The 23,714-nt window shown below is 33.3% G+C and overlaps 1 protein-coding gene across 2 annotated transcripts; it reads left to right on the forward strand.

Annotated features, from left to right (window-relative positions):
• Positions 1-915: 915 nt before the first annotated feature.
• On the forward strand, positions 916-23,481 carry LOC122307695 (inhibitor of trypsin and hageman factor). Of its 2 annotated transcripts, none has more exons than XM_043120737.1 (2): positions 916-1,028; positions 23,081-23,481. In XM_043120737.1, the coding sequence occupies exons 1-2, from the start codon at positions 1,010-1,012 to the stop codon at positions 23,272-23,274; spliced, it is 213 nt and encodes a 70-aa protein (XP_042976671.1). In that variant the 5' UTR covers positions 916-1,009; the 3' UTR covers positions 23,275-23,481. The 2 variants fall into 2 exon arrangements, with proteins under 2 accessions (XP_042976671.1, XP_042976670.1); XM_043120736.1 differs by lacking the exon at positions 916-1,028 and adding an exon at positions 22,832-22,969.
• The last annotated feature ends 233 nt before the right edge of the window (positions 23,482-23,714 follow it).

Genomic DNA, 23,714 nt, shown 5'->3' on the forward strand with positions numbered 1-23,714 from the left:
GGCCAGTACTCCAAAAAAACCATTAGTATCACTTTTCCTATCATAACATGACATGATATTGCATATATTTTAAACTTGATGAACCATATTGATGCAACTTGACGCGCTATATATATATATAGATAGATCTTTGATAGTCATGAAGTGGTTGGAATATTTAAGATTCATGGGCTTTGAAAATCGAAGTAAACAAATTGTTACTAAAAGTAGCCGACGGCGATAATATCAAGAGGGTTCCCATTTTAGATAGTCAATATTCTGGCTCCCTGCAGCATATTGTTATATAGGTGTGAACTAGAGCAAGAAACCAAGCATTTAATATATATATATATATACATACACGCGAGCGCGCACATGTGCACTAAATAATTTATTGAAATTGGTTTTTCTCCCTAATGATTCTATATATTCGATCTACGCCTGCATAGTCAATTCCTATTGAATTGATGTAATTTAATCCATCGGCTCCAACGTTGGTTGCATTTTATTTTCTCATATATAGCTATAATATTATAGAAAGAATTTGATTGGTAATTTTGTAAGCCATAGAACATTGACATGCATGCATGAAGGATCGAGTAGCGTTCCACCTTCAAATTTTCGACGAGAATTACAGTACTTATAAAAAGGTGCGATGAAGTACTCAAACATATTAAGGCCAACCGTGTAAATTCACTAAAAGTCAACATGATAATTAGACGTGCACGACATGCTAAACATAATAAGGCAATGTCGTGCCCTAATCTAACGACATAGATATCCTATGCATGCATTCATATTCAAATAAAGCTGCGCTGCGAAGACTAACTAATCAAAGCTTTGATAACGAAAAAAATGCTTTGAAAACTTGTATAACAAACCACTTGAATCTACGTTTACATCTATATATACACCCCTTCCAATCAGGAAGAACTCACTCAAACATATATATATATATATATATATATATATCACATATATATTACACAGAACAAGAAAGAGATCAGAAAGGTGTACGTACGTACGAACAATGGAATCTGAATGTCCAGGTAATTAAGTTTTATTTCCAATTATAGTACTGAAATTGCCATATTATCATGTATTAGTCAGTACTGATCAAAGAAAGAACGATATTATAATATAAGAAATGATGGATATGCGTAGGTAAGAACTCATGGCCGGAGCTGGTTGGAGCAGAGAATAGCAACGTGCATGCAACTGTGCTGCTGGAAGGGACGCCGGTGACTAGGGACTTTAGGTGTGACAGGGTCAGGGTTTGGGTTAAGGAGAGTGGTGTTGTTTATGCAGTTCCTCAAGTTGGATAGCTAGCTACCTAGGCTATTTCAATGGCTTAAAGTACTGCATGCATGCTCCCCAGGCCGCCAGTACTTAATTGGTACTTGGAGATTTATGTAATAAATAAATTAATAATATGTAAAATAATTGTGCTAGCCATTGGTTGCGACGTTGGCTGGCCGCCTCTCTGTAAAACATTTCATTTGTCCAAATAATATATAAACACCATGACCCACAAATTCGTAGCCCTAGCTAGTAATTACCTGAACCTCAATTCCATGGACGTGCCCTTTCATTTTGGCCTGGGGTACCGGCTGGAAGTAATTGAGTTTCATTATTATTATTATTATTATCGTCGTCGTCGTCGTCGTACGTCGTGGTGAGGAGGACCACCTAATGAATGTACCCAAAGGCGCATATATAAGCTAGGTACTGGAGGCTTGCTATATTATATGCAGGTGGCCGGTAGTTAATGGGACGTTTTATCCCAAAGTGAGAGGTTTAAAGATTATCTCGAAATTATATTTTAAACCCCTCAATTGCCATATTTTTTAATATATGATCAAATTAACTACTACATGTCGATAATTTAAAACTTCTTTAAGAGAGTTGATGAGAAATAATACATGATGTGGCGGCACAATCTTAAAGCTGGCCAATTAGTCATCATGATCTACCCCTCGAAATGGACAAAAAATGAAAGTTTTAAATGCCAATAGATGGTATTAATAGTTTGGAATTCAATTAATTAATGAAAAAATGACTCGGTACTACTTTACGTATAGTACTGCCAGGGATGCAAAATACGTATGGTACTACTTTCAGTACTACATATTATACTATCTATGAAAAGTGAACAAGATATATATATGTGTGTGTGTGTGTGTGTATCCCTTGCATATATACGGATCAAGGGATCGAATTATTTTTACCCGAATTAATTAAGGCTTCCGCAGAACGTCGTGTATATATATATATATATATGTACGTGTGTATTCATATATAATTAAATTCATATATCTATATATATATATATAGATATATTTTTGTATATAACTAGATCGGTGTTTGAAGGTGACCACCAAGGCCAATCCGATCCCCAACCAGTCGTTCAGCTCGATCGGTTTCAGAAATATTAATATTTTGTATCCAGCCTTGGCCGGTCACCTAGCCTGTGCCACCAATCTGGTCTCTCTACTTGCAGTACTTGCATATATATATATTGGAATATATAAAGATACTGTACGTTGAGGATTGCAATGATCTCTTCTGCTGGATGAAATTGACGAGGATGAACTCTGACAAACACAACAATCGTAGAAAAGCTCGTGGAACAACCGCATCAGATTCAAGATTTGCCGTCCCAGATAAACACTTTCCCTATCCTCTGATCAAGTATTACTAACAGAATATATAAAGATATAATTGTTGAGAGTTGCAATGATCGATCTCTAACATATTGGGAATATTAGCTAGCCACCACCTCTGCTTTTTCAAAAATTTTCAGAAAAAAAAAGGCCGGTTAATCCTGCTGATCAAGATGATAGTACTACAACATTAAACATCAATAATTATCGCTAGCTTCCACTGCCATCTATATATCTGCAAGCTTATCGATCTCTCCCTTTCCAGATCCTTGCAGATGGTGTGTTCAACGGATCCATCCCCAAAAACCTAGCTATGAAAGAGTCTTCTCTTAAAGTAAAAGTTACAAAATCTCTCTTTATTCCAAGCTCTAACGTTAATTATTAAACCTACGATCAGATCGATGCGGTAGCTAATACTGCTGATCTTGTAAACTAGGTGATGACTCACTTGATCTACACATGATCTTTAATATTTAAGCTAGTAGTACTGGATCGATCTTCTTGGTTATTTTAGTAGTTATATATGTCATGATCCTCCCATTCACGCCAACGTTAACTCCTTTGAAAGCAAGCTGCAGGTTTAAACCTTAAAATTTTATAATATTCTTTGATCATACTCATGTATATATACAAAGATGGTGTAAAATTTTCTGAGATAATTAAAGCTTCTGATCTTTTTCTAGCACTTGTGGGCATATATTCAGCTTTGAGGTTCCACTAATTGAAAATATCATAAATGAAGATGCGTTGCTTGCTTTGTTTTTGTTTAAGATACATACAGACCACTTAGAATCGTCGCGACAAGTCGACTCGGCCGTGATCTTAATTATCATCATCATCTCTGATCTTCGATCCACTAATCAGACTGTTACTAAAAGACCGGATGCTCGTGTTTTAAAGTAATTAATGAATAATTATCAATTTCAAGTAATTATATAGAGAGAAAGTGCTACATCAACATGCACATCTCCATGGGATAAGAATTAACATGATGATCGAGCCACCAAGTCATGACTTTATAGTGGTTTGCTGATGATCAAATTAAAGTCCAATATTGGCAAATTAAAGTCCAAAAGATTCGCTAAGCTTTAACTACCATTGGGCCCGTAATCTACGCAATTAATTGTAACCATACAATTATATATACATATATCTTTACCTGAGCTAGCACTGAATGTGTTGCCTTAGCTAGTCATGTGCTTGCATGTGCCCATATTAATTAATTAATATGAGTTTGTAAATTTCTGTTTTAAAGAATATTTTCCGATCCTTAATGTTCATTGAAATAAATGTAGTCTAATTCCTATATTATACGCTAATTATCAACTCATGATTGGCTTTACATGATATAAACTTGAACACTGATTAGCCAAATTAAGCTAAAAAACTTGCAGCTTGCACCTGATTTTTATATTAGTAAACTGTCCGGAATATAATTATAGCATATATATATATATATACTATGAAAAATATTTTAGCCACAAATAGATTATTATAAAAGTAATCATATAAATTGATATGACTTTATGTGTTTTATTAGATTGTAAAATTATTTTTATTATAAAATAAATTTTTGATAAATTACATAAAATTACATCAATTTGTGTAATATTTAAGAATGATAAGTATAACACTCCTCTCTCTATATATTATATTATATGAACACAGAATCAATATAGGCCAATGTAGAGGACAGCAGACATGTCACGATCTGGAGTCCCACATTAATCATTTGAATCATATTAATTAATTGTAAGTGAAGTAATGCGCATACTATCCCAAGATGATCCCAAAATACATTGAGATGGAAATATGAGAGATCAAAAGTGATGTGATTACGTATAAGATCATTCTCCCTCCCCTAAGCATTAAATATTAATAAAGAACTTAATCCTTTTTGAAGAATATTATATACAGGATTGATACGCCAAAGACTCACTATTCCTACGATCGATTGAGACGGAAGTACATCATGATTTGACGACTAGTGTGTGGTTAAGATGTAGGAAAATGCTGTGAGACCCTCTCCCTCGTGCCCCCTCAAAGTGAACCGCTAGTTACAAATTTTTTTTTTAATTTTTTTTACTGAGTAATTAAGAAAGTGATTTTAAGTGAATTGATATTTCTTTTATATTTTTAAAAATGTTTAAATATATTAAAAAAATCTGAAAAAAAAAATGTGACTGTGTGGTCAAAATGAGTGGTGCACTCTGGGCGGCAGAGTAGCACCGCTCTAAGATATATATATATATATATTAAACGGAAGTACAATTAATAAGTTGAAGGTGAATCCTTTTCACTATCCATATGTATGATATAATTAAGAATATTAATGATAAGTATTTAATTAAAAATTATTTCAATTGTTACCTATTACGCTATTGAGTGCACACACTGATTCTATATGTATGTGATGACTAGCGTGCATGGTTTATTTATATCTTCCACTCATTTTTCTTTTCTGCAGGTTTAATATTTATGATCTAATTGTTTCTTCTCATGTCTTTTCTCTAAAGCTAATTACATGTATAAAGAATGGAACAAGATTACCTTCATTAATTGTTTTTAGTGAAAACGACAAATGTTATTGCTCATAATCAGTTTCTAGAAGAATATTTAAAAAATTAAAGGAACAACTAGTGATCGACATCTAAACATGCATGCATTTAGTAAGAATACTTATTCAAATAATGTAGAGCACTCTATATTACATTTTTCTCATTTTAGACCCCTAGCTAAGTTTAAATAATAGAGATTTTTATTTGAAAATTAACATCATGTGATCAATTTATTAATTTTTTTTTATAAGATCTTTTTGTGACTAAATTATTGTCTTATTCAATTGAATGTAAAGCTCCTAGGTGGTCTATAAGGGTAAGGCGCATTAGTCTAGCTAATAATTACTAGAAAGGTATATGCCTTTGATGATCTCCATCGATCTAGCTAGAGCAGCACTATTAAGTGGATCACGTTTATATATTAATTTAACAAGTAAATAAATGTTCTGTGGAATCTTCAAACTTACTAAAGTTTTTCTTTACATGTCATCAGCCATAATTCTATGCTTCCTTAAAGAGTATCGGTAACCGATTCCTTACTCTTATACATCTTTAAATTTTAGATACCATTTACGTATTTATTTATTTTAACAATCATTAGAGATTCTATTTCAAATGGGGGCAACTTTCTTGTTAACCTTATATCATATTTAAGAGCGAACAAGGAATGATGTATTTAAGCAAGCTGCATTTTGAGTTTTACAAGCATGATTTGCAAATCAATAATGATATATACAAGTTCAAAGATGTTTGAGTGATCTTGTACATGTCTTTTATAAATAATAATAATAATAATAATAAGATGTATAGTTATTTTTGCGTACTTTTTTATGCACTGTACTGATGTAATTAGTTGAGTATTAAAAAATTGATATAGTCAATTATATCAGTGTAGTGTGCAGGAAGTACGTAAAAGTGACTATATGTAGCATTATTCGTTTGTATAATATTTGTACATTTATAACTTATCGATCCGTATCATTACTCTTTGCAAATTATACTTTTTTCCTTCATGAAACACTGAAAAAACATTATGTTCGTACGTACGTATATATAATATTATAGAACATGATCGTTGAAATAAGCTTTGGTCATTCCTTAAAAATCATACAACTTCATATATGAAGAAATCATTGATGAGAGTAGTGATTCCAATATTGAAATAAAAAAAAAATCACGCCATCAAACACCAGAAGTAGTACTTATAGATTTAATTTAACAATGCCAATATCGCATTATAGATGAAGAAATACTAATTAATTCTTTCCTTATAAGATTGGCAGGGAATCGGACTCCACGTACATGATGCAGGATATAATTCATTCTCATCAACTCTAAAACCTCATCATCACGCATGCATTTGTTGAAAATAAATGCATGCAGGCTGGTATAAGCTACCTAGCTAGCAGGACTTATAATTTAAATTCAATATATATATAGTTAATTGTTGTTTATTTATTCTTCCTTGTAATTTTCTTTTAAATTATATATATATAGTTGCATCAATGCCTACTTTAAACACATTATATATACCTAGCGAGTCGATTAATTAGCAAGTTTTCATTTAATTTGTATAGTAATTCCTTCAAAAAAATCGAACATAATACTAGCTAGTTGAGTACATGACCAGCCAAGATAAACATACAAAATCAAACTGATCATCAAGTACCATAAATCATGAACTAATTCAATTTGCTCGTGCACGATCACTGTGAAAAATCCTACATGAAATTAATTTGGGAGAAACCAGGAATCCCATGGTTACCATCTCGCAGCACTATTAATATTTTTCATTCGCTTAATTAGTTAAAATATATAATAATTACTGAAGAAAAACCCGGCACCCAGGCCACAAGTACGTTAGCTGCGACTCATGTGAATAAGTCCAAATATATCCCAATCAAAACAACAAAAGGGAGAGAGAGTGGCTGCAAAAAGCAAACATTGATGCGTTTTAGTTTTTCACGGGTGATGATGATTGTCTAGAGTACTTAGAAAAAGCATGTGAGCAAATCCTTCCCATTTTCACCCGTATCTCCATTTAATGGGAATCTTGCTGCTGCCTTTTTATCAAAAAGGCACTCGAATATTTTCAACCCCTCAAAAGCTAAATTATCAAAGCACTCTCATATATAAATATAGATCTCTCTCTTAATTTGACGCCGTACGTGCATGTTTTGAGTAACGTCGCGTCGACCGGTACAACGTCGTGGACGGTACTTATGGATCGAGCCAGCGCTAGCTAGTAACGAAGTTGGCAATATGGTACACGTACATGATTATGTAAAGTAGAAATTCTTTTGTTTAAAAAAAAAAAAGGATGTTTAGATCAGATCATCGCCTTTTTTTTTCTAATTTCTTATAATACATATATATACCTTCTTCTTCTTCTTCCTTTTCTTTTTTTTTTTGGTAACTTGTCTTTTCTACAAGAAAGCGTACTGGGGATTGGAGAGAGGACCGGTTGATCGAGTTTACAGTAAATCAATATACATGCTTGGAGTTATTTTCTGGTACTTGTAATTCTTTGCTATGAAAAGCACCAAAATTCATCCCTCCTAGCTGTGTGTGATCTCAACCCAATGAATTCCCTCTAATTCATCGCTCAACGTACAGCAAATAGCAAACTTAATTCTCTCAATTAATTAAGTACTGGAACTTCGAGATAACATCACGTTATAACTTATCATGATGATGATGCCTTAAAAAAGAAAGGAAGTGCTTAGATCATTGACGAACGAACCCGACCTACAAATTGGATTGCATCATGATCGTGTCTTTTGGTCATATGTGCTTGATTGGTGTTCATGACAGAGGCTATATATGAAAGAACTAGAGCTCGTGTAATACGTACGTGCTAGATCTAAGATTATAATATTTACTTCTTGTATTTCCTGTTTCTCATTTAATGGGATGGAGTTATAATTGGAAGCATCAGTACTAGGGCTTAGAGTCTCTCATTTTGTGCTGTTAATATATTTTAGAATTGGTAATTTTAGCCTCTCTTTAATTAAGAGTATTTATTAGTAGTAGCTAGGCTAACTTCTCCTCTAACAACTGAAATGTATAACCTTGTAGAGTAAGCTAGTAATAATGGCTTTGCTAAGCTTTCAGTGTTTTTTTTTTTTTTAAATGAATTTAATCAATTATTCCCATTCAAGAAAAACAAAAGTACTAAATTAAAGTTCAAATAAGCCAATCCCATGACTCGGTTTGATCAGCACGCAATATTGGTGGTGTTCGATCCTCCTTTGTTTCTTTACACATATAATAAAAAAAAGTGGAAACTTCATGGAGCTATATAAACCCATGGTATGAGCACATAATTCTTCAACAATTAAGCTAGCTAGCTAGCCTTTGATCAAACATATAATATACATCTCGATCTTCCTCGATCGATTAGCTGAAAGCTAATTAAGTATTCCAGTTCGATCTAGCAAAATGGGAGTCCTGTTGTACTGGAGGAATGCTAATCTATGCATTAATGCTGCGAAGGTGGTGTTCCTCGCGTTCTTGATCTTTACGGCCACCACCAGTATTCTTGTCACTACTCATGCACGGCCTTTGGATGACATGATGAAGAAGTACTCATCATCGGTACTACTTGGTGCCAAAAAAGAGTCATCTCCACAAAATCAAGGCCGACAGATACCACGGCCTTCAGGACCTAACCCTTGCATTCCCACACATGGCGATCATGGTCAATCTTGCCCCTAGCTCATGACCATATATATTAATGGAGCTTTATAAGTAGTTAATTTGTGTTTTTGTGGAGTGATCTAGCTCCTATATTATATGTCGCTCGCAACGTTTGTTTCCTTATGCTTAAACTCCTCCCCCACCTAAAAACATAAAATAAAATAAACGCGCCTCATGTGTTGCTTACTGCTAGAAAAGATCAGAAGGCGAAAGAATTCCCTATGTATGGATCGAAATGTTGATTTGATGTTCTCTTTATATATATAATGTGTGTTAAGCTAGAATTAACGTTGCGTATTGCACATATATGCATGACATGATATGAATAGATCATAGCTTTCAACATCATGTAAATAAGTTAATGTAAACGATCCAAGCTAGCTAACAGATAATGGTAATTTGTATAAGCAGTTAGAATTGTCTAGGCCCTAAGTTATATTTAAATGGTAAACAACCTCGGCCGGGCGCCGCTGAATGCATACAAAGGTACTTAACTAAACACCGAACGAGCTACTACTTATTAGCCAGTTTTCCAGTTTCCAACGTATGCGATGATATATATTCTGGATAAGTTATGAGCAATACCAAATGTTCATGCAATAACTAATAATTGCTGATCTTTCGGAAATAATTATGTTCATGATGATCTTGTTCCTATGTATAAATTCAAATGTTTCTGTTCTCTTCGTCTTTCTCTTCGATCTATTACCGTTCCAAGCAAGATAAATCTAGCGAACAACAAGATCAACGTCGACGTCATCACGGAAAGTCTGCGATTATAAGTCCAGCAAATCTTCACGTACGTACCACAAGAGGTATGTAGCCCAATCTCGTGAAAAAACCTGATCTTAATGGTAGTTTAAGAGTAGTAAAATATTAGTTGGTAGTTTATCGTTTCTGGATGGCGGCGGCTAGCTCTAAGGCGTACTATTGGGGAGTACTGTAGAATCAAAATTTTATAATGAAATGAAAAGCAACTGAAAGTCATCGTACTGGCCGTTCATTCCAATCGAAAAGGCAATAAGCTTTTTTGCTCCATTACTCTCACTTATTTTATATATATAATTAGTTCCACCAATCAATCTTTCTACTTTTCTTTTAATTTCCCTCTTGCCAATTCCACCACTCTTTCTAGTTAATTACAGGCTAGCTTTCCAAGTGATCTGAAAGTTATTATATGTAATGTAAGTGTGCGCGTGTATATATATATATATATACATATACTAGGTTGAAGTAATGTACAAAGCACGTTTATCTAATTAAATGAGATAAAGTTTTTTTAATTAAAAATATATGTGATTTTTAACACAATGTAATTAATTAATTAAAATTAGTGTATTTTAATTTATTTATTAGTATTTTTATTATTTATTTTATTTTATTTTTATTAATTACTTTTTAAATTTGAAACTTTTGTGTAGTGGGTTAGGATATGATCTTTTTGTGTTATGAGTGTTTTGGGCCAAGGGGTGGAGAATAAGCCCAGCCCCTGGCAAGTGCCCAGTTTTCATCCTATTCTTGGAACCAGTTTTGGAAAGAAATAATTTTTTTTTACTACATCGTCAAACCCAAGTGGAGTTAGCAGAGGAGCCTTTTTCCCTTCTACAAACGACGCCGTAAAAGGATCTTCTAAACCAAAATCGCACCAAAAATTTTCTGAACCGAGATTTCTGGTTTAGCTTGGGCCATCCTAGAAGGATCTTTCACAACCTTAAAAAAAGCTGCTTTAGTAGCCATCAATTTTATATCTCTTCTCGAACACAATTCGAATTGAGGTAACCATTCTGCAAAGTCCAAGAAGTTCAGACACGCCGAATTTCCTTTCAAGAAGAAGCCAGCCAAGTCGAGCTTGACATCCTATACTTGGAACCAGGTGCGATTGCTTCTCGATCTCTGTCACGTATACTTCAGCTCCACTTTTTTTTTTTATTCGTTTCGTTTCTTGAGTATAAGTTTTGCTTTAGTAGAAGACAAATGGCATTAGAAATTAACAGAAAAATAATAAAAAATCGTTAAAACAATAAATTTTCGTTAGATAGTCTATTTTATATATAAAGATATGTCGTGTGTGCGCCATTGTATTTAAGATCTGTCACGTCATTATGATCTTCTTCAATGGATAACTTTGGCGCGCAATAGCTAACTTAATGATCACTGTGCCTGCCGTTTGTGCATGCCATTGTTCCAAGTCCAGTCCGGTGCAAATCATGTTTAACCATATTATATAGTCATCCTTCAAAGCACTTAAATGACGATCACTTGCCCGGCTTTCATCCACTTTAATGCATGAACGCATTAATTAAGTCCAGAGAAGCCAATATTTACTAGCTAGAGTACTTTTAGCCCTGCCAGACAAAAGAAAAAGAAAAAAAGACTAGAAACTTTAAAGACAAGAAAACGTATCATGATCATATTCATCCGGCCCTGGCCTAGCCTTCCAGCTAGCTTTGAGTCCAGCTCTAGTTCATCACCCCACACACACACCCATATATATATATATATATAACAGGCATTTTGTAATCACACAGGACTAGGATTTTGTCTCTCAGTTAATTATCAGATGATTGCATGGTTAATTTTGTATAACTGATCAATATATATTTGCCTAAAGCTAGACGGCCTTCAACTATATCTTAATAATTCTAATTCAATATATCATGGGTAAATATTCCAGGGGTATAACGATCGACAATGGTTATATGGTTTCTATATTTTATTGGCATTAGGGTACTAATAAACCTTAATGCGCCCGCCATGCATTGATAGACGTTTATCATGACAATATCTCAAGTGATAATTCTCAACTAAATATATATATATATATATATATATGCAAGGAATATTCTACTTTCCATAAATATTTGTAATAATAATAATAATAATAATAATAGAAATAATAATAATCATAGTACTTCTCTTAATTCTTAATTTAGCAAGAAGAGATATATATTTATGTAGGGTGTCATCTCGATCGATCCCTTAACCATTTGCAATTTCGGTATATTAATATTCAAGTTAAGTCCGGTTTATCACTGAAATTAAGCTTTTGTGTGTGTGTGTGTTCAACCATCATGTATACTGCATGCACGCCATGCAGATCATAATGCGTGGCCACCACTCAGAAATAGCATTGCCGCTGCCAACACTTCTTAAGTACTGCATGCAAACCATGCAACGCATTTTGCATAGTCACCACGCAGCATAGCCACTATCGATATTGCCACCACTACTCAACAACACTCCATGACAACTCCTGAAGGAATCCCAGCCTGCAGTCTGTTGTCCACCAAGCACCCATCATAAGCTTTGTCTTATACTATTACCTGTAAATTGTCAAAAAGAATATTCTTCCATTTATGCTGTTTTGAACAAGTATATATTGAGAGGTAGTGCCTCATTGTAAAGTGTAGATGAAATATATACAAGAAAAGCTTTCCAAGCATTCTTAGCATGGTGTCAGGACATAGCAAGGACTAATCGTCCAAGTATGTCTGACTCCTCGGGCACAATGTCCTCCTTTTCTACTCCCACCTCCCTCCCATTCCTTTCCTTACCCAGCACTTCTCACATTCTATCGGTCAAGTTAACTCTCGAAAACTATTTGTTATGGAAGGTCTAACTTGTTCCCTACCTCCATGGGCCAAAGACTGTACAAGTGCATCGATGGGTCTTGCTTACCCCCACCCGTCCAACTTCCCAATTCCTCCCGCAATTTAGAATTTGAAAATTGGTTCCAGCAAGATCAACTGGTTATGTCCACCCTCATCTCCTCTCTATCCGAGTCACTTATGGCACAAGTAGTTGGCTGTGCCACTGCCAGAGATGTTTGGGTTTCACTTGAGTCAACCTATGCCTCCTCTTCTCAAGCCCGTATTGTTCAAACAAAACTCATGCTTGCCTCACTCAAGAAAGGCAACGACTCCATTTTCATTTATTACAGCCGTGCCAAATCCCTAGCCGACACAATGGCAGTTGCGGGCAGACCACTACCTTCAAGTGAGTTTGTGCCTTACTTGCTAGTAGGGTTAGGTCCTGATTAAAATTCCCTGGTATCATCAGTCACCACACGCATAGACCCAATTTCCACCGAATCCCTCCTAGGCCAACTTATTGCTCATGAAGCACGATTGCAACATCATGCAGCAAACAAAACCATTTTCTCAAACCCCTCGGCTAACTTTACAGTCTGTGGCTCATCTTATCAAAGAGGCCGTGGAGGTCATGCAAGAGGTACAGGTCGAGGGAGCCATGGAAACAACCGTAGCCGTGGATCATCAAGTCCAGTAGGTATGCCTCAAAATGGAAATTTTTCTCCTTCAACTGATAATCGCCCTTCAAGTGTGTAATAGGGCTGGGCATATTGCACTTACATGCATATACCGCTACAATCAATCCTACACCATTGCTGCCCCTGCCTCAGCCTATTACAAGGACGATGCTTGGTATCCTGACACGGCAGCAACCAACCACATAACCAGCAAAATAACCAACCTTAACCTCCACTCATCTGACTATCAAGGATCTAACTAGTTGCGAGTTGGTGATGGCTCCTTAGTTCCTATCACTCAAACTGGTTCAGCTTTTTTTCCTTCGAACTCATCCTCTTTTCTCTAAACAAAAATGTTGTGCGTCCTTTCCTTAAAGAAAAATCTCATCTCGGTTCAACAATTTTGCAAATACAACAATGTTTACTTTGAGTTTTTCTCTATTTGTTTTTATGTCAAGGATTGCAACACACAGAAACTCCTCCACCAAGGGACAACCAATAACGGCCTTTACACCTTTTCCCACCAATCTCCACAAGCTCACTCCACCGCAAATAAACGGTTTCTCTATGGCACTCACGCTTGAGGCATCCCTCACTCAAGATTGTTCGTCAAGTCCTTCATCGGTATGGCTTACCTTTTGATACCATGTCTTTTATGCACTTTTGTAACTCGTGTGCAATGGCTAAACACCACCGTACACCTTCACCCACTAGGAAAACAAAGTCTGTAGCACCTTTTCAACTTGTTTTTAGTGATTTATGGGGACCATCACCACATGTTTCAGAAGATGGTTTCAAGTTTTATATTTCGTTTGTGAATGACTACTCAAGATACACTTGGCGTTTTCCTCTTCAATCTAAGGCTCAAGCTTTGTCAACATTTATCAAATTTAAAGCCTTTGTTAAGTTGCAATTTCAAGCAAAAATAAAACAAATCCAAACTGACTGGGTAGGGGAATTTAGACCCTTCACCAAATTACTTTCTACCTCTGGAATATTGCATCTAATCACTTGCCCATATACACATACACAAAATAGCATTGTCAAGAGGAAACACAGACACATTGTTGATTCAGGGCTAGCTTTACTTACACATGCATTGGTCCTATTGCACTTCTGGCCATATGCCTTTCAACATGTTGTATGCCTGATCAATATGATTCCCTCCTCATCTCTAAACTTTTCATCACCATTTCTCATACTTCACAAAAAGGAACCAAACTTCAAACAAATCTATGTTTTTGGATTAGCCTGTTGGCCTCTTACACACCCATACAATCATCACAAGTTTGGTGGAAGTGTGCAACAAGGAAGTGAACTAAAAAGCTTTGTTGACTCAGACTATGCAAGAAATATAGACACAAAAAAGTCTTTGATTGGCTTTGTGTTTACTATTTTTAGAGGTGCCATAAGTTGGAAGGCAAATCTACAACAAATAGTTGCCAACTTATCAACAATTGAGGCAAAGTATATTGCAATGACTGAGGTAATAAGGAAGGCTATATGGTTGAAGGGTATATCTCAAGAACTAGGCACGCATGAAGGGAATATCACAGTTCACTGTGACAATCAGAGCACAATTCATCTTGCCAAAAATCAGGTATACTATGAAAGATCAAAACATACAGACATCAAATTGCACTTTCTGAGGGATATCATATCAACTAGGGAGATTGAGGTAGAAAAGATCCCAACTAAAGAAAATCTATCAGATATGATGACTAAATCTTTACCAACAATCAAGTTCAAACATTGTCTGGACTTGATTAATATGAAAAATTGTTAAGCCCTCATAGGGGGAACCTGCAGGAATAGTCAAGTGGAAGGAGGCAGCTTGGAAGGTCTAAATGTTTGTCAAGGTGGATAATTGTTATGAAGAGTGTCAACCGTTTAGATTAAAACACATGTCAAATGATAAGAAAAGATGGCAGCCCAGGTGGAAAGGCTCGAGCAATAGATTGTTGAGGTGGAGTAGAAGGTTGCTATTTTTCTGTTAAGTCATATGTGTAATCTATAAAAGGGTCAATTGGTTGTATTCTGGAAAGGAGGATGGATGCTAGAGAGAATACGTGAGAGAAGGGAGAATAATATCGAGTGATAATCCTTCAAAAATTGAGAGGTATTGAAGGGAATGTTCTTGTAATATCAAAATTGTATTTGATCATTAATAAAGGCTCTTAACTGTTTATGCTATGGATGTAGATCAATAGGATCGAACTACGTAAAATCTCAGTGTCTTGATCATTTGTATTTCAATTGCGTTATATTTTTGCAAGTTTCTTGATAGTCTTTAGCAAGAAAATTCTATACTAGCTTGAATAGGAGTCAGAATTGCAACATGTAGGAAATAGTACTTTTCGTAGGAAATAACTGACATCAAATAAACAGTTTTTTTGTAGTGACTCTACTCTCGTTCTCTCTTCTACTACAACAATTTTAACTTTTTGTGATGGATTAAAGTTTGTGATCCAAAAAAATGTCAGTACTCCAAGAAAACCGTTAGTACTATAGATGACCTTATGTGATAATTGTTATAAACAATCACAAAAACTTGTAACAATTGTTTTGAACGAATATTGCTTTCTATAACATTTTTTTCATACCCAAAACTTTGGATACGAAAACAGCTATATTACCATTAAAGTTTGAACACTTTAGCAATATTAATGTTAACTAAATTCTACAAAGTTCAAACGTAACTGAATTATATCCAAACTTTAATTTTGGTGTTCCAAAGTAAATTTCAAAAGAATTGACATACATGGCCTATTTTATGTACTACAGAACTAAAAAAAAAAAAAAGGGTTTCGTGTATAATTAGGAATTAAGAAGTTACACTTTAGTTCCTGATTAGTTTTGTACGTATTGTCAATTAGCATGTCAATTATCAACCTCATATATAACTAGTTAATACAATATTTGCACCAAATTAATTAAATATCTACTTTGCAATTAAGATGATTGCTTATAATGTGAATTAACTATACTGGGGCCAAATGTACATACGTAGTTTAACTCGATAAGTTTGAATGGTTGCACCGTAGGCATTATCAAGGGGTTATATAATGGCAAAATCAAGAAAATAGATAATAAGCTGGCCTGGTAACACTACCTTGACCATTGAAAAAGTTGTGAGATCGTTTAATTATATATGCTGGTATAAAATACTCATTTTCATGATTTCATTTATTTCAGAAGTATCAGATTTTAAGAATTGTATGTGTGAATGTTTTGAAATTCGATGGCATGCCATACATTTTTTTTTTTTTTTTTTACATTTCATTCTCCTCTAGCTAATTTAGGAATTACGTACACACTACTATTTGGTTTGAGTCCTGATCTCGACATCATCGTTCATTTTTATAATTATATGCTAGTACTTGCGTGTCATGATCGATATTATATATATCTTATGCATAAAGCTGGACAAGCCTAGAATGTAGGATCAAAATTCACCAATACGGATCTGGGCAGTGTTATCACTTTGCTATAGCAATCTGGTTGTATTATATACTTTTTGAGGAATCACTGGTACTAATATTAATGCTTACATGATATGCAAGATAGTTTTGCCTGTGTACTATACACTACAACGCAATTGGTCTTTTGTGACAGAGGAAAACGTCACAAAAAATGAACAAAATGTCACTAAAGACATTTGGTGACGGTTCGAAACCATTACGACTACCTTCACCTAATGTGCGTCATAGAAAATAATTGGTGACAGTTTACTATTCAACCGTCACAAAAAATATTTTTAGTGACGGTTGGAGGTCTTCCGTTTGATGTCACGTTTGAACGTGAGATTTTTTGTGATTGTTGAAATATGTCACAAAATGTAATATTCGAACATCCAACAGAAAATTTGAATGTTAACCTGACTGATTGACATTCGAATGAGAAAAGTTAACATTGACATTCGAATGAGAAAAGTTAACATTCATTGTTTATAGTTCAAACGTATCATATTTACATTGGAATGTCAAACAAAATGTTTGAATGTAAATTGTTTAAACATTCGAATGTTGTGTTCGTTTTGAGAGTGAATATGTTCGAACGTTGGGTTGTAAATTCGAACATTATTTCATAATTTTGTGTAATTACATTCGAACATTAGTTCTAATATGAACCAACATTCAAACGTTTGTTATATACATTCGAACGTATAGATCAAAAATATCATTTTCATAAAATTAAAAAATCTATAAATTGTATCATCATATTACACCATCAAATTAACAACTAACAATGTTTTATATAGTTGCAAAACTAGGTATTAAAAGTTCTACACAATGAGAAAACTGAATTGATTTCATTTATCCTTCTTTCCTCTCCCACCGCAATTCTACTGTAGTGATATAACACGCCCTATTTGGATTCTCATCTCCCTCTGCACTTGTTTTTAAAATTCACTACACTTTCTTTCCTTCTGGTCTCTATGTTACTCCGGCAAACGCATCTCTAAATCAGATTGTTGCTCTAAGAGAAACTCCAACTCTTACTGTCGTGACCTCATATACTCATTTAATATAAAAAATGCTGAAAAATAAGTAACGTTTGAAAAGAAATACAAATAAAAATTAAATTAATGACATGTTGCAGAATTTAATAAATTATTCCCAACATATTTAATAAAAGTTCACAAATTTATTCAAAATGATATCATATATTTCCACAATATATAAACATATTTACAAGTAAATTCACAATATTTTACATATTCCCAACAATTTTAATAAGGAAAAATATATTTGCAAGTATAATTGTGCACTAATCTGCGCACCAATTTAATGTGATTGGTCAAAACTAGATTTTATTGAAAACAGTTTTAATTTAAATTTTAAGTATGAATGAATTAGTATTGGTATGCAGATTAATACATGACTTTGCTTGTATGTAGCAAAACTCTTTTAATAAATACTATAATACACAAATTCATAATATATAAACATATTCCCCATAGACTAAAATAATTCACAAATACCAAAACATAGTCACAAAAAATAACCACAACATATGCTTCAAATTCACATATACAATTGTAAAACATATTCATTTTAATCTATAAATATACAAAAATATTTATATTTTCATTTTAAGAATAAGCATATACACAACATAATTTTTCATTTTAATTCATCATATTACATAATCCATATCACAAAGATTTGCTTCTAATTCATCAACATAAACAATTCAATTCCTTCTAATTCATCAATAATATCCAATTCACAACATATTTACAATATATACAATCAAAATTCACTACTCAACTCACAATATTATACCCATATCTAATCCTTCAAAATTCACAATTAACTCACATTATACACATCAAAATATTCATCAATATATCCACAACAAAAGCACAACAAAATATATAAACATATTAATAAAGTTTATAAATATACCTATCATTCACAATATCCTCTTACAAATCACAAGTTTTGAACAAGTCACAACAACCAATCATTCAAAAAATCACAACATTAGCTAGTTAAATACATATATATATATATTTATATATAAACACAAAATAAATATCATAAAATTGCAAAACATTTAAAGGAAAAAAGAGTTTTTCCTTACCAAAATCAATGGAGAGAGTAAAAATATTAATCCTCTCTCACTCTACTCTCTCTCTAACCCTCTCTCACTCTAACACACACACTCTCTCTAACCCACAACCCTCTCTCACCCTCACTCTCTCTTTCACGCACAGGAGAAGCAGAAGAAATGATTATGCTTCCTCCCGTGCGTCTATTCATTAAAACCACTCTGATTTGGTATGACGTTCGAACGTTTAAAAAGTAACGTTCGAACGTTTTAAAAATAACATTCGAATGTTAAATTTTAATGTTCGAACGTTATTTAAAAATGAGTGAAAAAATTTCCGCATCTTTTCACGTTCGAACGTATATGCATATATGTTTGAAAGTTTAAAAAGTACATTCAAATGTTAAATTTTAATGTTCAAACGTTATTTAAAAATGAGTGAAAAATTTCTCGTATTTTTTCATGTTCGAACGTATATGCATTTAAAAAGAAACGTTCGAACATTAAAATTTAACGTTCGAATGTTATTTAAAAATGAGTGAAAATTTTTCGCATTTTTTAACGTTTGAATGTATCTGCATATATGTTTGAATGTGAAAAAAGTAACGTTCGAACGTATGTTAAAGAAATGTACTCTATTATTATAAATAATATATAATATACTATATATAATAATATATATAGTATATTAACTATATATAATAGTAACTGTATACTATATATATAAACTATATAATATTAATATATTAACTATATAATATATAATATATTATATATTATATGTAATGACTATATATATAAAATATATATTGAGTATATATATACTATATATATTATATAATATATACTAGACTATATATAGTATAATATATAGTACTAGACTATATAATATTGTTGAATCCAAGATTTCAAGTTTTGTGTAATTATATATTTACACATAGATTTTGATGATAATAAATGAATTCAAAGAATAAAGAAGTCTCAAGCTCAAGTTGTCTACACAATGGAGTCAAGCACATCAAGGAAATAAGCATGAGCAAGAAGGAAACAAGTTCACATTAAAATTATAGAGTAATGTTGTAAATCTCTTCAAAATTCGAAATTAGGATTAATGCTCAAAATTAATATTTTATCATAAAATATTAAAATACATTTTCCACATGTGTATGAATATTTTTGAAAATTAAATTTGAAAATTTTGAAAGATGATTGATTGTCATCTTTTGCATGTGCATGCCTTGATTAAAGGGTTGAACTTTGAAAATATTAAAGATGATTGATTGTCATCTTTCACATATGCATGTTTTATTTGAATATTTTCAAAAGTGATTGATGTTTTTTTAGACTTATACAAAATGTAGATGATTTTGTTTGAAAAATTTGAAAAGTAAAGTGTGCTCATTTTGTCATATGCAAAAAGTAAAAGATTAGGTTTGAATTTTTTGAAAAGGAAAATGTGCTCATTTTGTCATATGCCAAAAGTAAAAGATTAGGTTTGATTTTTTTGAAAAAGTGAATGATGTTGTCTTTGACAATTGAAAAAGAAGAACCTTTTATTTGAATTTTTTGAAAAAGTGAATGATGTTGTCTTTGACATGTGAATCTTTTTAAATTTGAATATGAAGTCTCATATGCCTATAAATAGATCATTTGAGAGCTTCACATTCACAACACCAAGAGCATACAACATTCATTCAAAGCTTTCATTCTCTCTTCTCTAAGCATTGAGCCTTAATCCTTGTTCATTTTGAGAGATATAGTTTGCGTTGTATTGTTCTTATTTCACTCATTGAGGAGTGTTTTCTGATAACCTACCCACTATCAGCTCTTGTATCAGAAAAAGGGTGTGTATAACCCTTGTGTGTGTAGAAAGTATTCTACATGGGGAATAGTTGAATCACCACGTGTAAGGTGATTGCAAGTGTAGAGGGTGTTCTACACGGATCCTTTGTAGCGGTGTTGTTCAAAGGTGTAATAGGTTTCTATCTCCACCTGAAGGAGGTTGAATAGTGAATTTGGGAATCCTCAAGGGGTAGCTTGAGGCGAGGACGTAGGCAGTGGGGCCGAACCTCGTTAACATACTGAGTTTGCTTCTCTCTCACCCTTACTCTTTATATTTATTGTTATTTCATATTTTGTTTATTTTTTATATTATATATTTGATTTATAATTGTTATTTTTTTTAATACAACTCAATTCACCCCCCCTCTTGTGTTAGTCATCTGGGTAACAAATATATATTATATACTTAACTAGTATATAATATATTGTATTATATATTATATATATAGTATATAATATACTATAGTTAGCTTATCCAATTTTAATATTAAATCATTGCGCTTCAAATTTCAATCTCTTTAAATTTGTAATAATTATTCACAAAGGATGCATTATTTTATTTAAAAACTAAATAAAATTTAAATTATAGGCAAATTTACCAAATACTCTATCCAACACCCACTATCGTTCGAACGTCACTAATTAACGTTCGAACGTTGGCGCCAAAAAATATTACGTTCGCACGTAAAAATCTTTAATGTTGGAAAGTCTATGTAACGTTCGAACATAAATTTGCTTACATTCGAACGTCAGACGAATTCTCATCTAGATTTAGTAACAGTTTGTATAAACAGTCATAAAAACTGATTTATTGTGACAATTTGGGGACTGTCACCAATTCTAAAGCGTCACTAAATCTCAATTTTGTTGTAGTGATATAATTAGGAAATAAATAAGATGTTGCTTGAACTTTTGGAAGGAAAAATGAGCATAATAATACATGATGAGAGATCATCTCTATCCTGCATTTCGATCGGTCTCTCTTGCCCTTGGTTGATCTATACCAAAAGAAGATGGAAATTTATAGGCTTATAAATCATCACTTTTCCCATCATAACATGACATGATATTGCATATATTTTAAACTTGATGAACCATATTGATGCAACTTGTGACGCGCTATATATATATATATATATATTTTTTTTTTTATTATATACAAGTAAAGTTGCGTACTAATCTGCGTAACACTACTGATTCCTTCATACTTAAAATTTAAATTAGCACTATTTTTAATAAAATTTATTTTTTTATCAATCATAATAAATTAGTACACATATTAATATATAATTGTACTTGTAATTAGTTTTTTTCATATATATATATATATATATAGAGAGAGAGAGAGAGAGAGAGAGAGAGAGAGAGAGAGAGAGAGAGAGAGAGAGAGAGAGAGAGAGAGAGAGAGAGAGAGAGAGAGAGAGAGAGAGAGAGAGATCTTTGGTAGTCGTGAATTGGTTGGAATTAATATTTAAGATTCATGGACTTTGAAAATCGAAGTAAACAAATTGTTACTAAAAGTAGCCGACGGCGATAATATCAAAGTTATCCAATTGGGTCATAAATGAGAACAGGACCGAGGGTTCCCATTTTAGATAGTCAATATTCTGGCTCCCTGCAGCATATTGTTATATAGGTGTGAACTAGAGCAAGAAACCAAGCATTTAATATATATATATATATATACGCGAGCGCGCACATGTGGACTAAATAATTTATTGAAATTGGTTTTTCTCCCTAATGATTCTATATATTCGATCTACGCCTGCATAATCAATTCCTATTGAATTGATGTAATTTAATCCATCGGCTCCAACGTTGGTTGCATTTTATTTTCTCATATATAGCTATAATATTATACAAAGAATCTGATTGGTAATTTTGTAAGCCATAGAACAATAACATGCGTGTATGAAGGATCGAGCTAGCGTTCCACCTTCAAATTTTCGACGAGAATTACAGTACTTATAAAAAGGTGCGATGAAGTACTCAAACATATTAATGCCAACCGTGTAAATTCACTAAAAGTCAACATGCTAATTAGACGTTTTTCTAAGGTCAATATTTTTGCCTTATAATAAGGCAATGTCGTGCCCTAATCTAATGGCCGGATAAGCATGCTGTATTTCTGAGCTGTCCAAACTGAGGCAAAGTCATAGATATCCCATGCATTCATCTTCAAATAAAGCTGCGCTGCGAAGACTAACTAATCGAAGCTTCGATAAAGAAAAAAAAGCTTTGAAAACTTGTATAACAAACCACTTGAATCTACGTTTACATCTATATATACCCCTTCCAATCAGTAAGAACTCACACAAACATATATATATATCACATATATATTACACAGAACGAGAAAGAGATCAGAAAGGTGTACGTACGAACAATGGCATCTGAATGTCCAGGTAAGTTTTATTTCCAATTATAGTACTGAAATTGCCATATTATCATGTATTAGTCAGTACTGATCAAAGAAAGATCAATATTATAATATAAGAAATGATGGATATGCGTAGGTAAGAACTCATGGCCGGAGCTGGTTGGAGCAAGTGGCGAGGCTGCAGCGGAAAAGATAGAAGCAGAGAATAGCAACGTGCATGCAACTGTGCTGCTGGAAGGGACGCCGGTGACTAGGGACTTTAGGTGTGACAGGGTCAGGGTTTGGGTTAAGGAGAGTGGTGTTGTTTATGCAGTTCCTCGAGTTGGATAGCTAGCTAGCTAGGCTATTTCAATGGCTTAAAGTACTGCATGCATGCCCCCCAGGCCGCCAGTACTTAATTGGTACTTGGAGATTTGTGTAATAAATAAATTAATATGTAAAATAATTGTGCTAGCCATTGGTTGCGAAGTTGGCTGGCTGCCTCTTTGTAAAACGTTTCATTTGTCCAAATAATATATAAACATCATGACCCACAAATTCGTAGCCCTAGCTAGTAATTACCTGAACCTCAATTCCATGGACGTGCCCTTTCATTTTGGCCTGGGGTACCGGCCGGAAGTAATTGAGTTTCATTATTATTATTATTATTATTATTATTATTATCATCATCATTATTATTATTATTATCGTCGTCGTGGTGGTGGAGGTGGTGAGGACCACCTAATCAATGTACCCAAAGATGCATATATAAGCTAGGTACTTTAATTTAT

This window comes from Carya illinoinensis, chromosome 4, assembly GCF_018687715.1.
Source record: "Carya illinoinensis cultivar Pawnee chromosome 4, C.illinoinensisPawnee_v1, whole genome shotgun sequence".
In the NCBI taxonomy this organism is placed as follows: domain Eukaryota; kingdom Viridiplantae; phylum Streptophyta; class Magnoliopsida; order Fagales; family Juglandaceae; genus Carya; species Carya illinoinensis.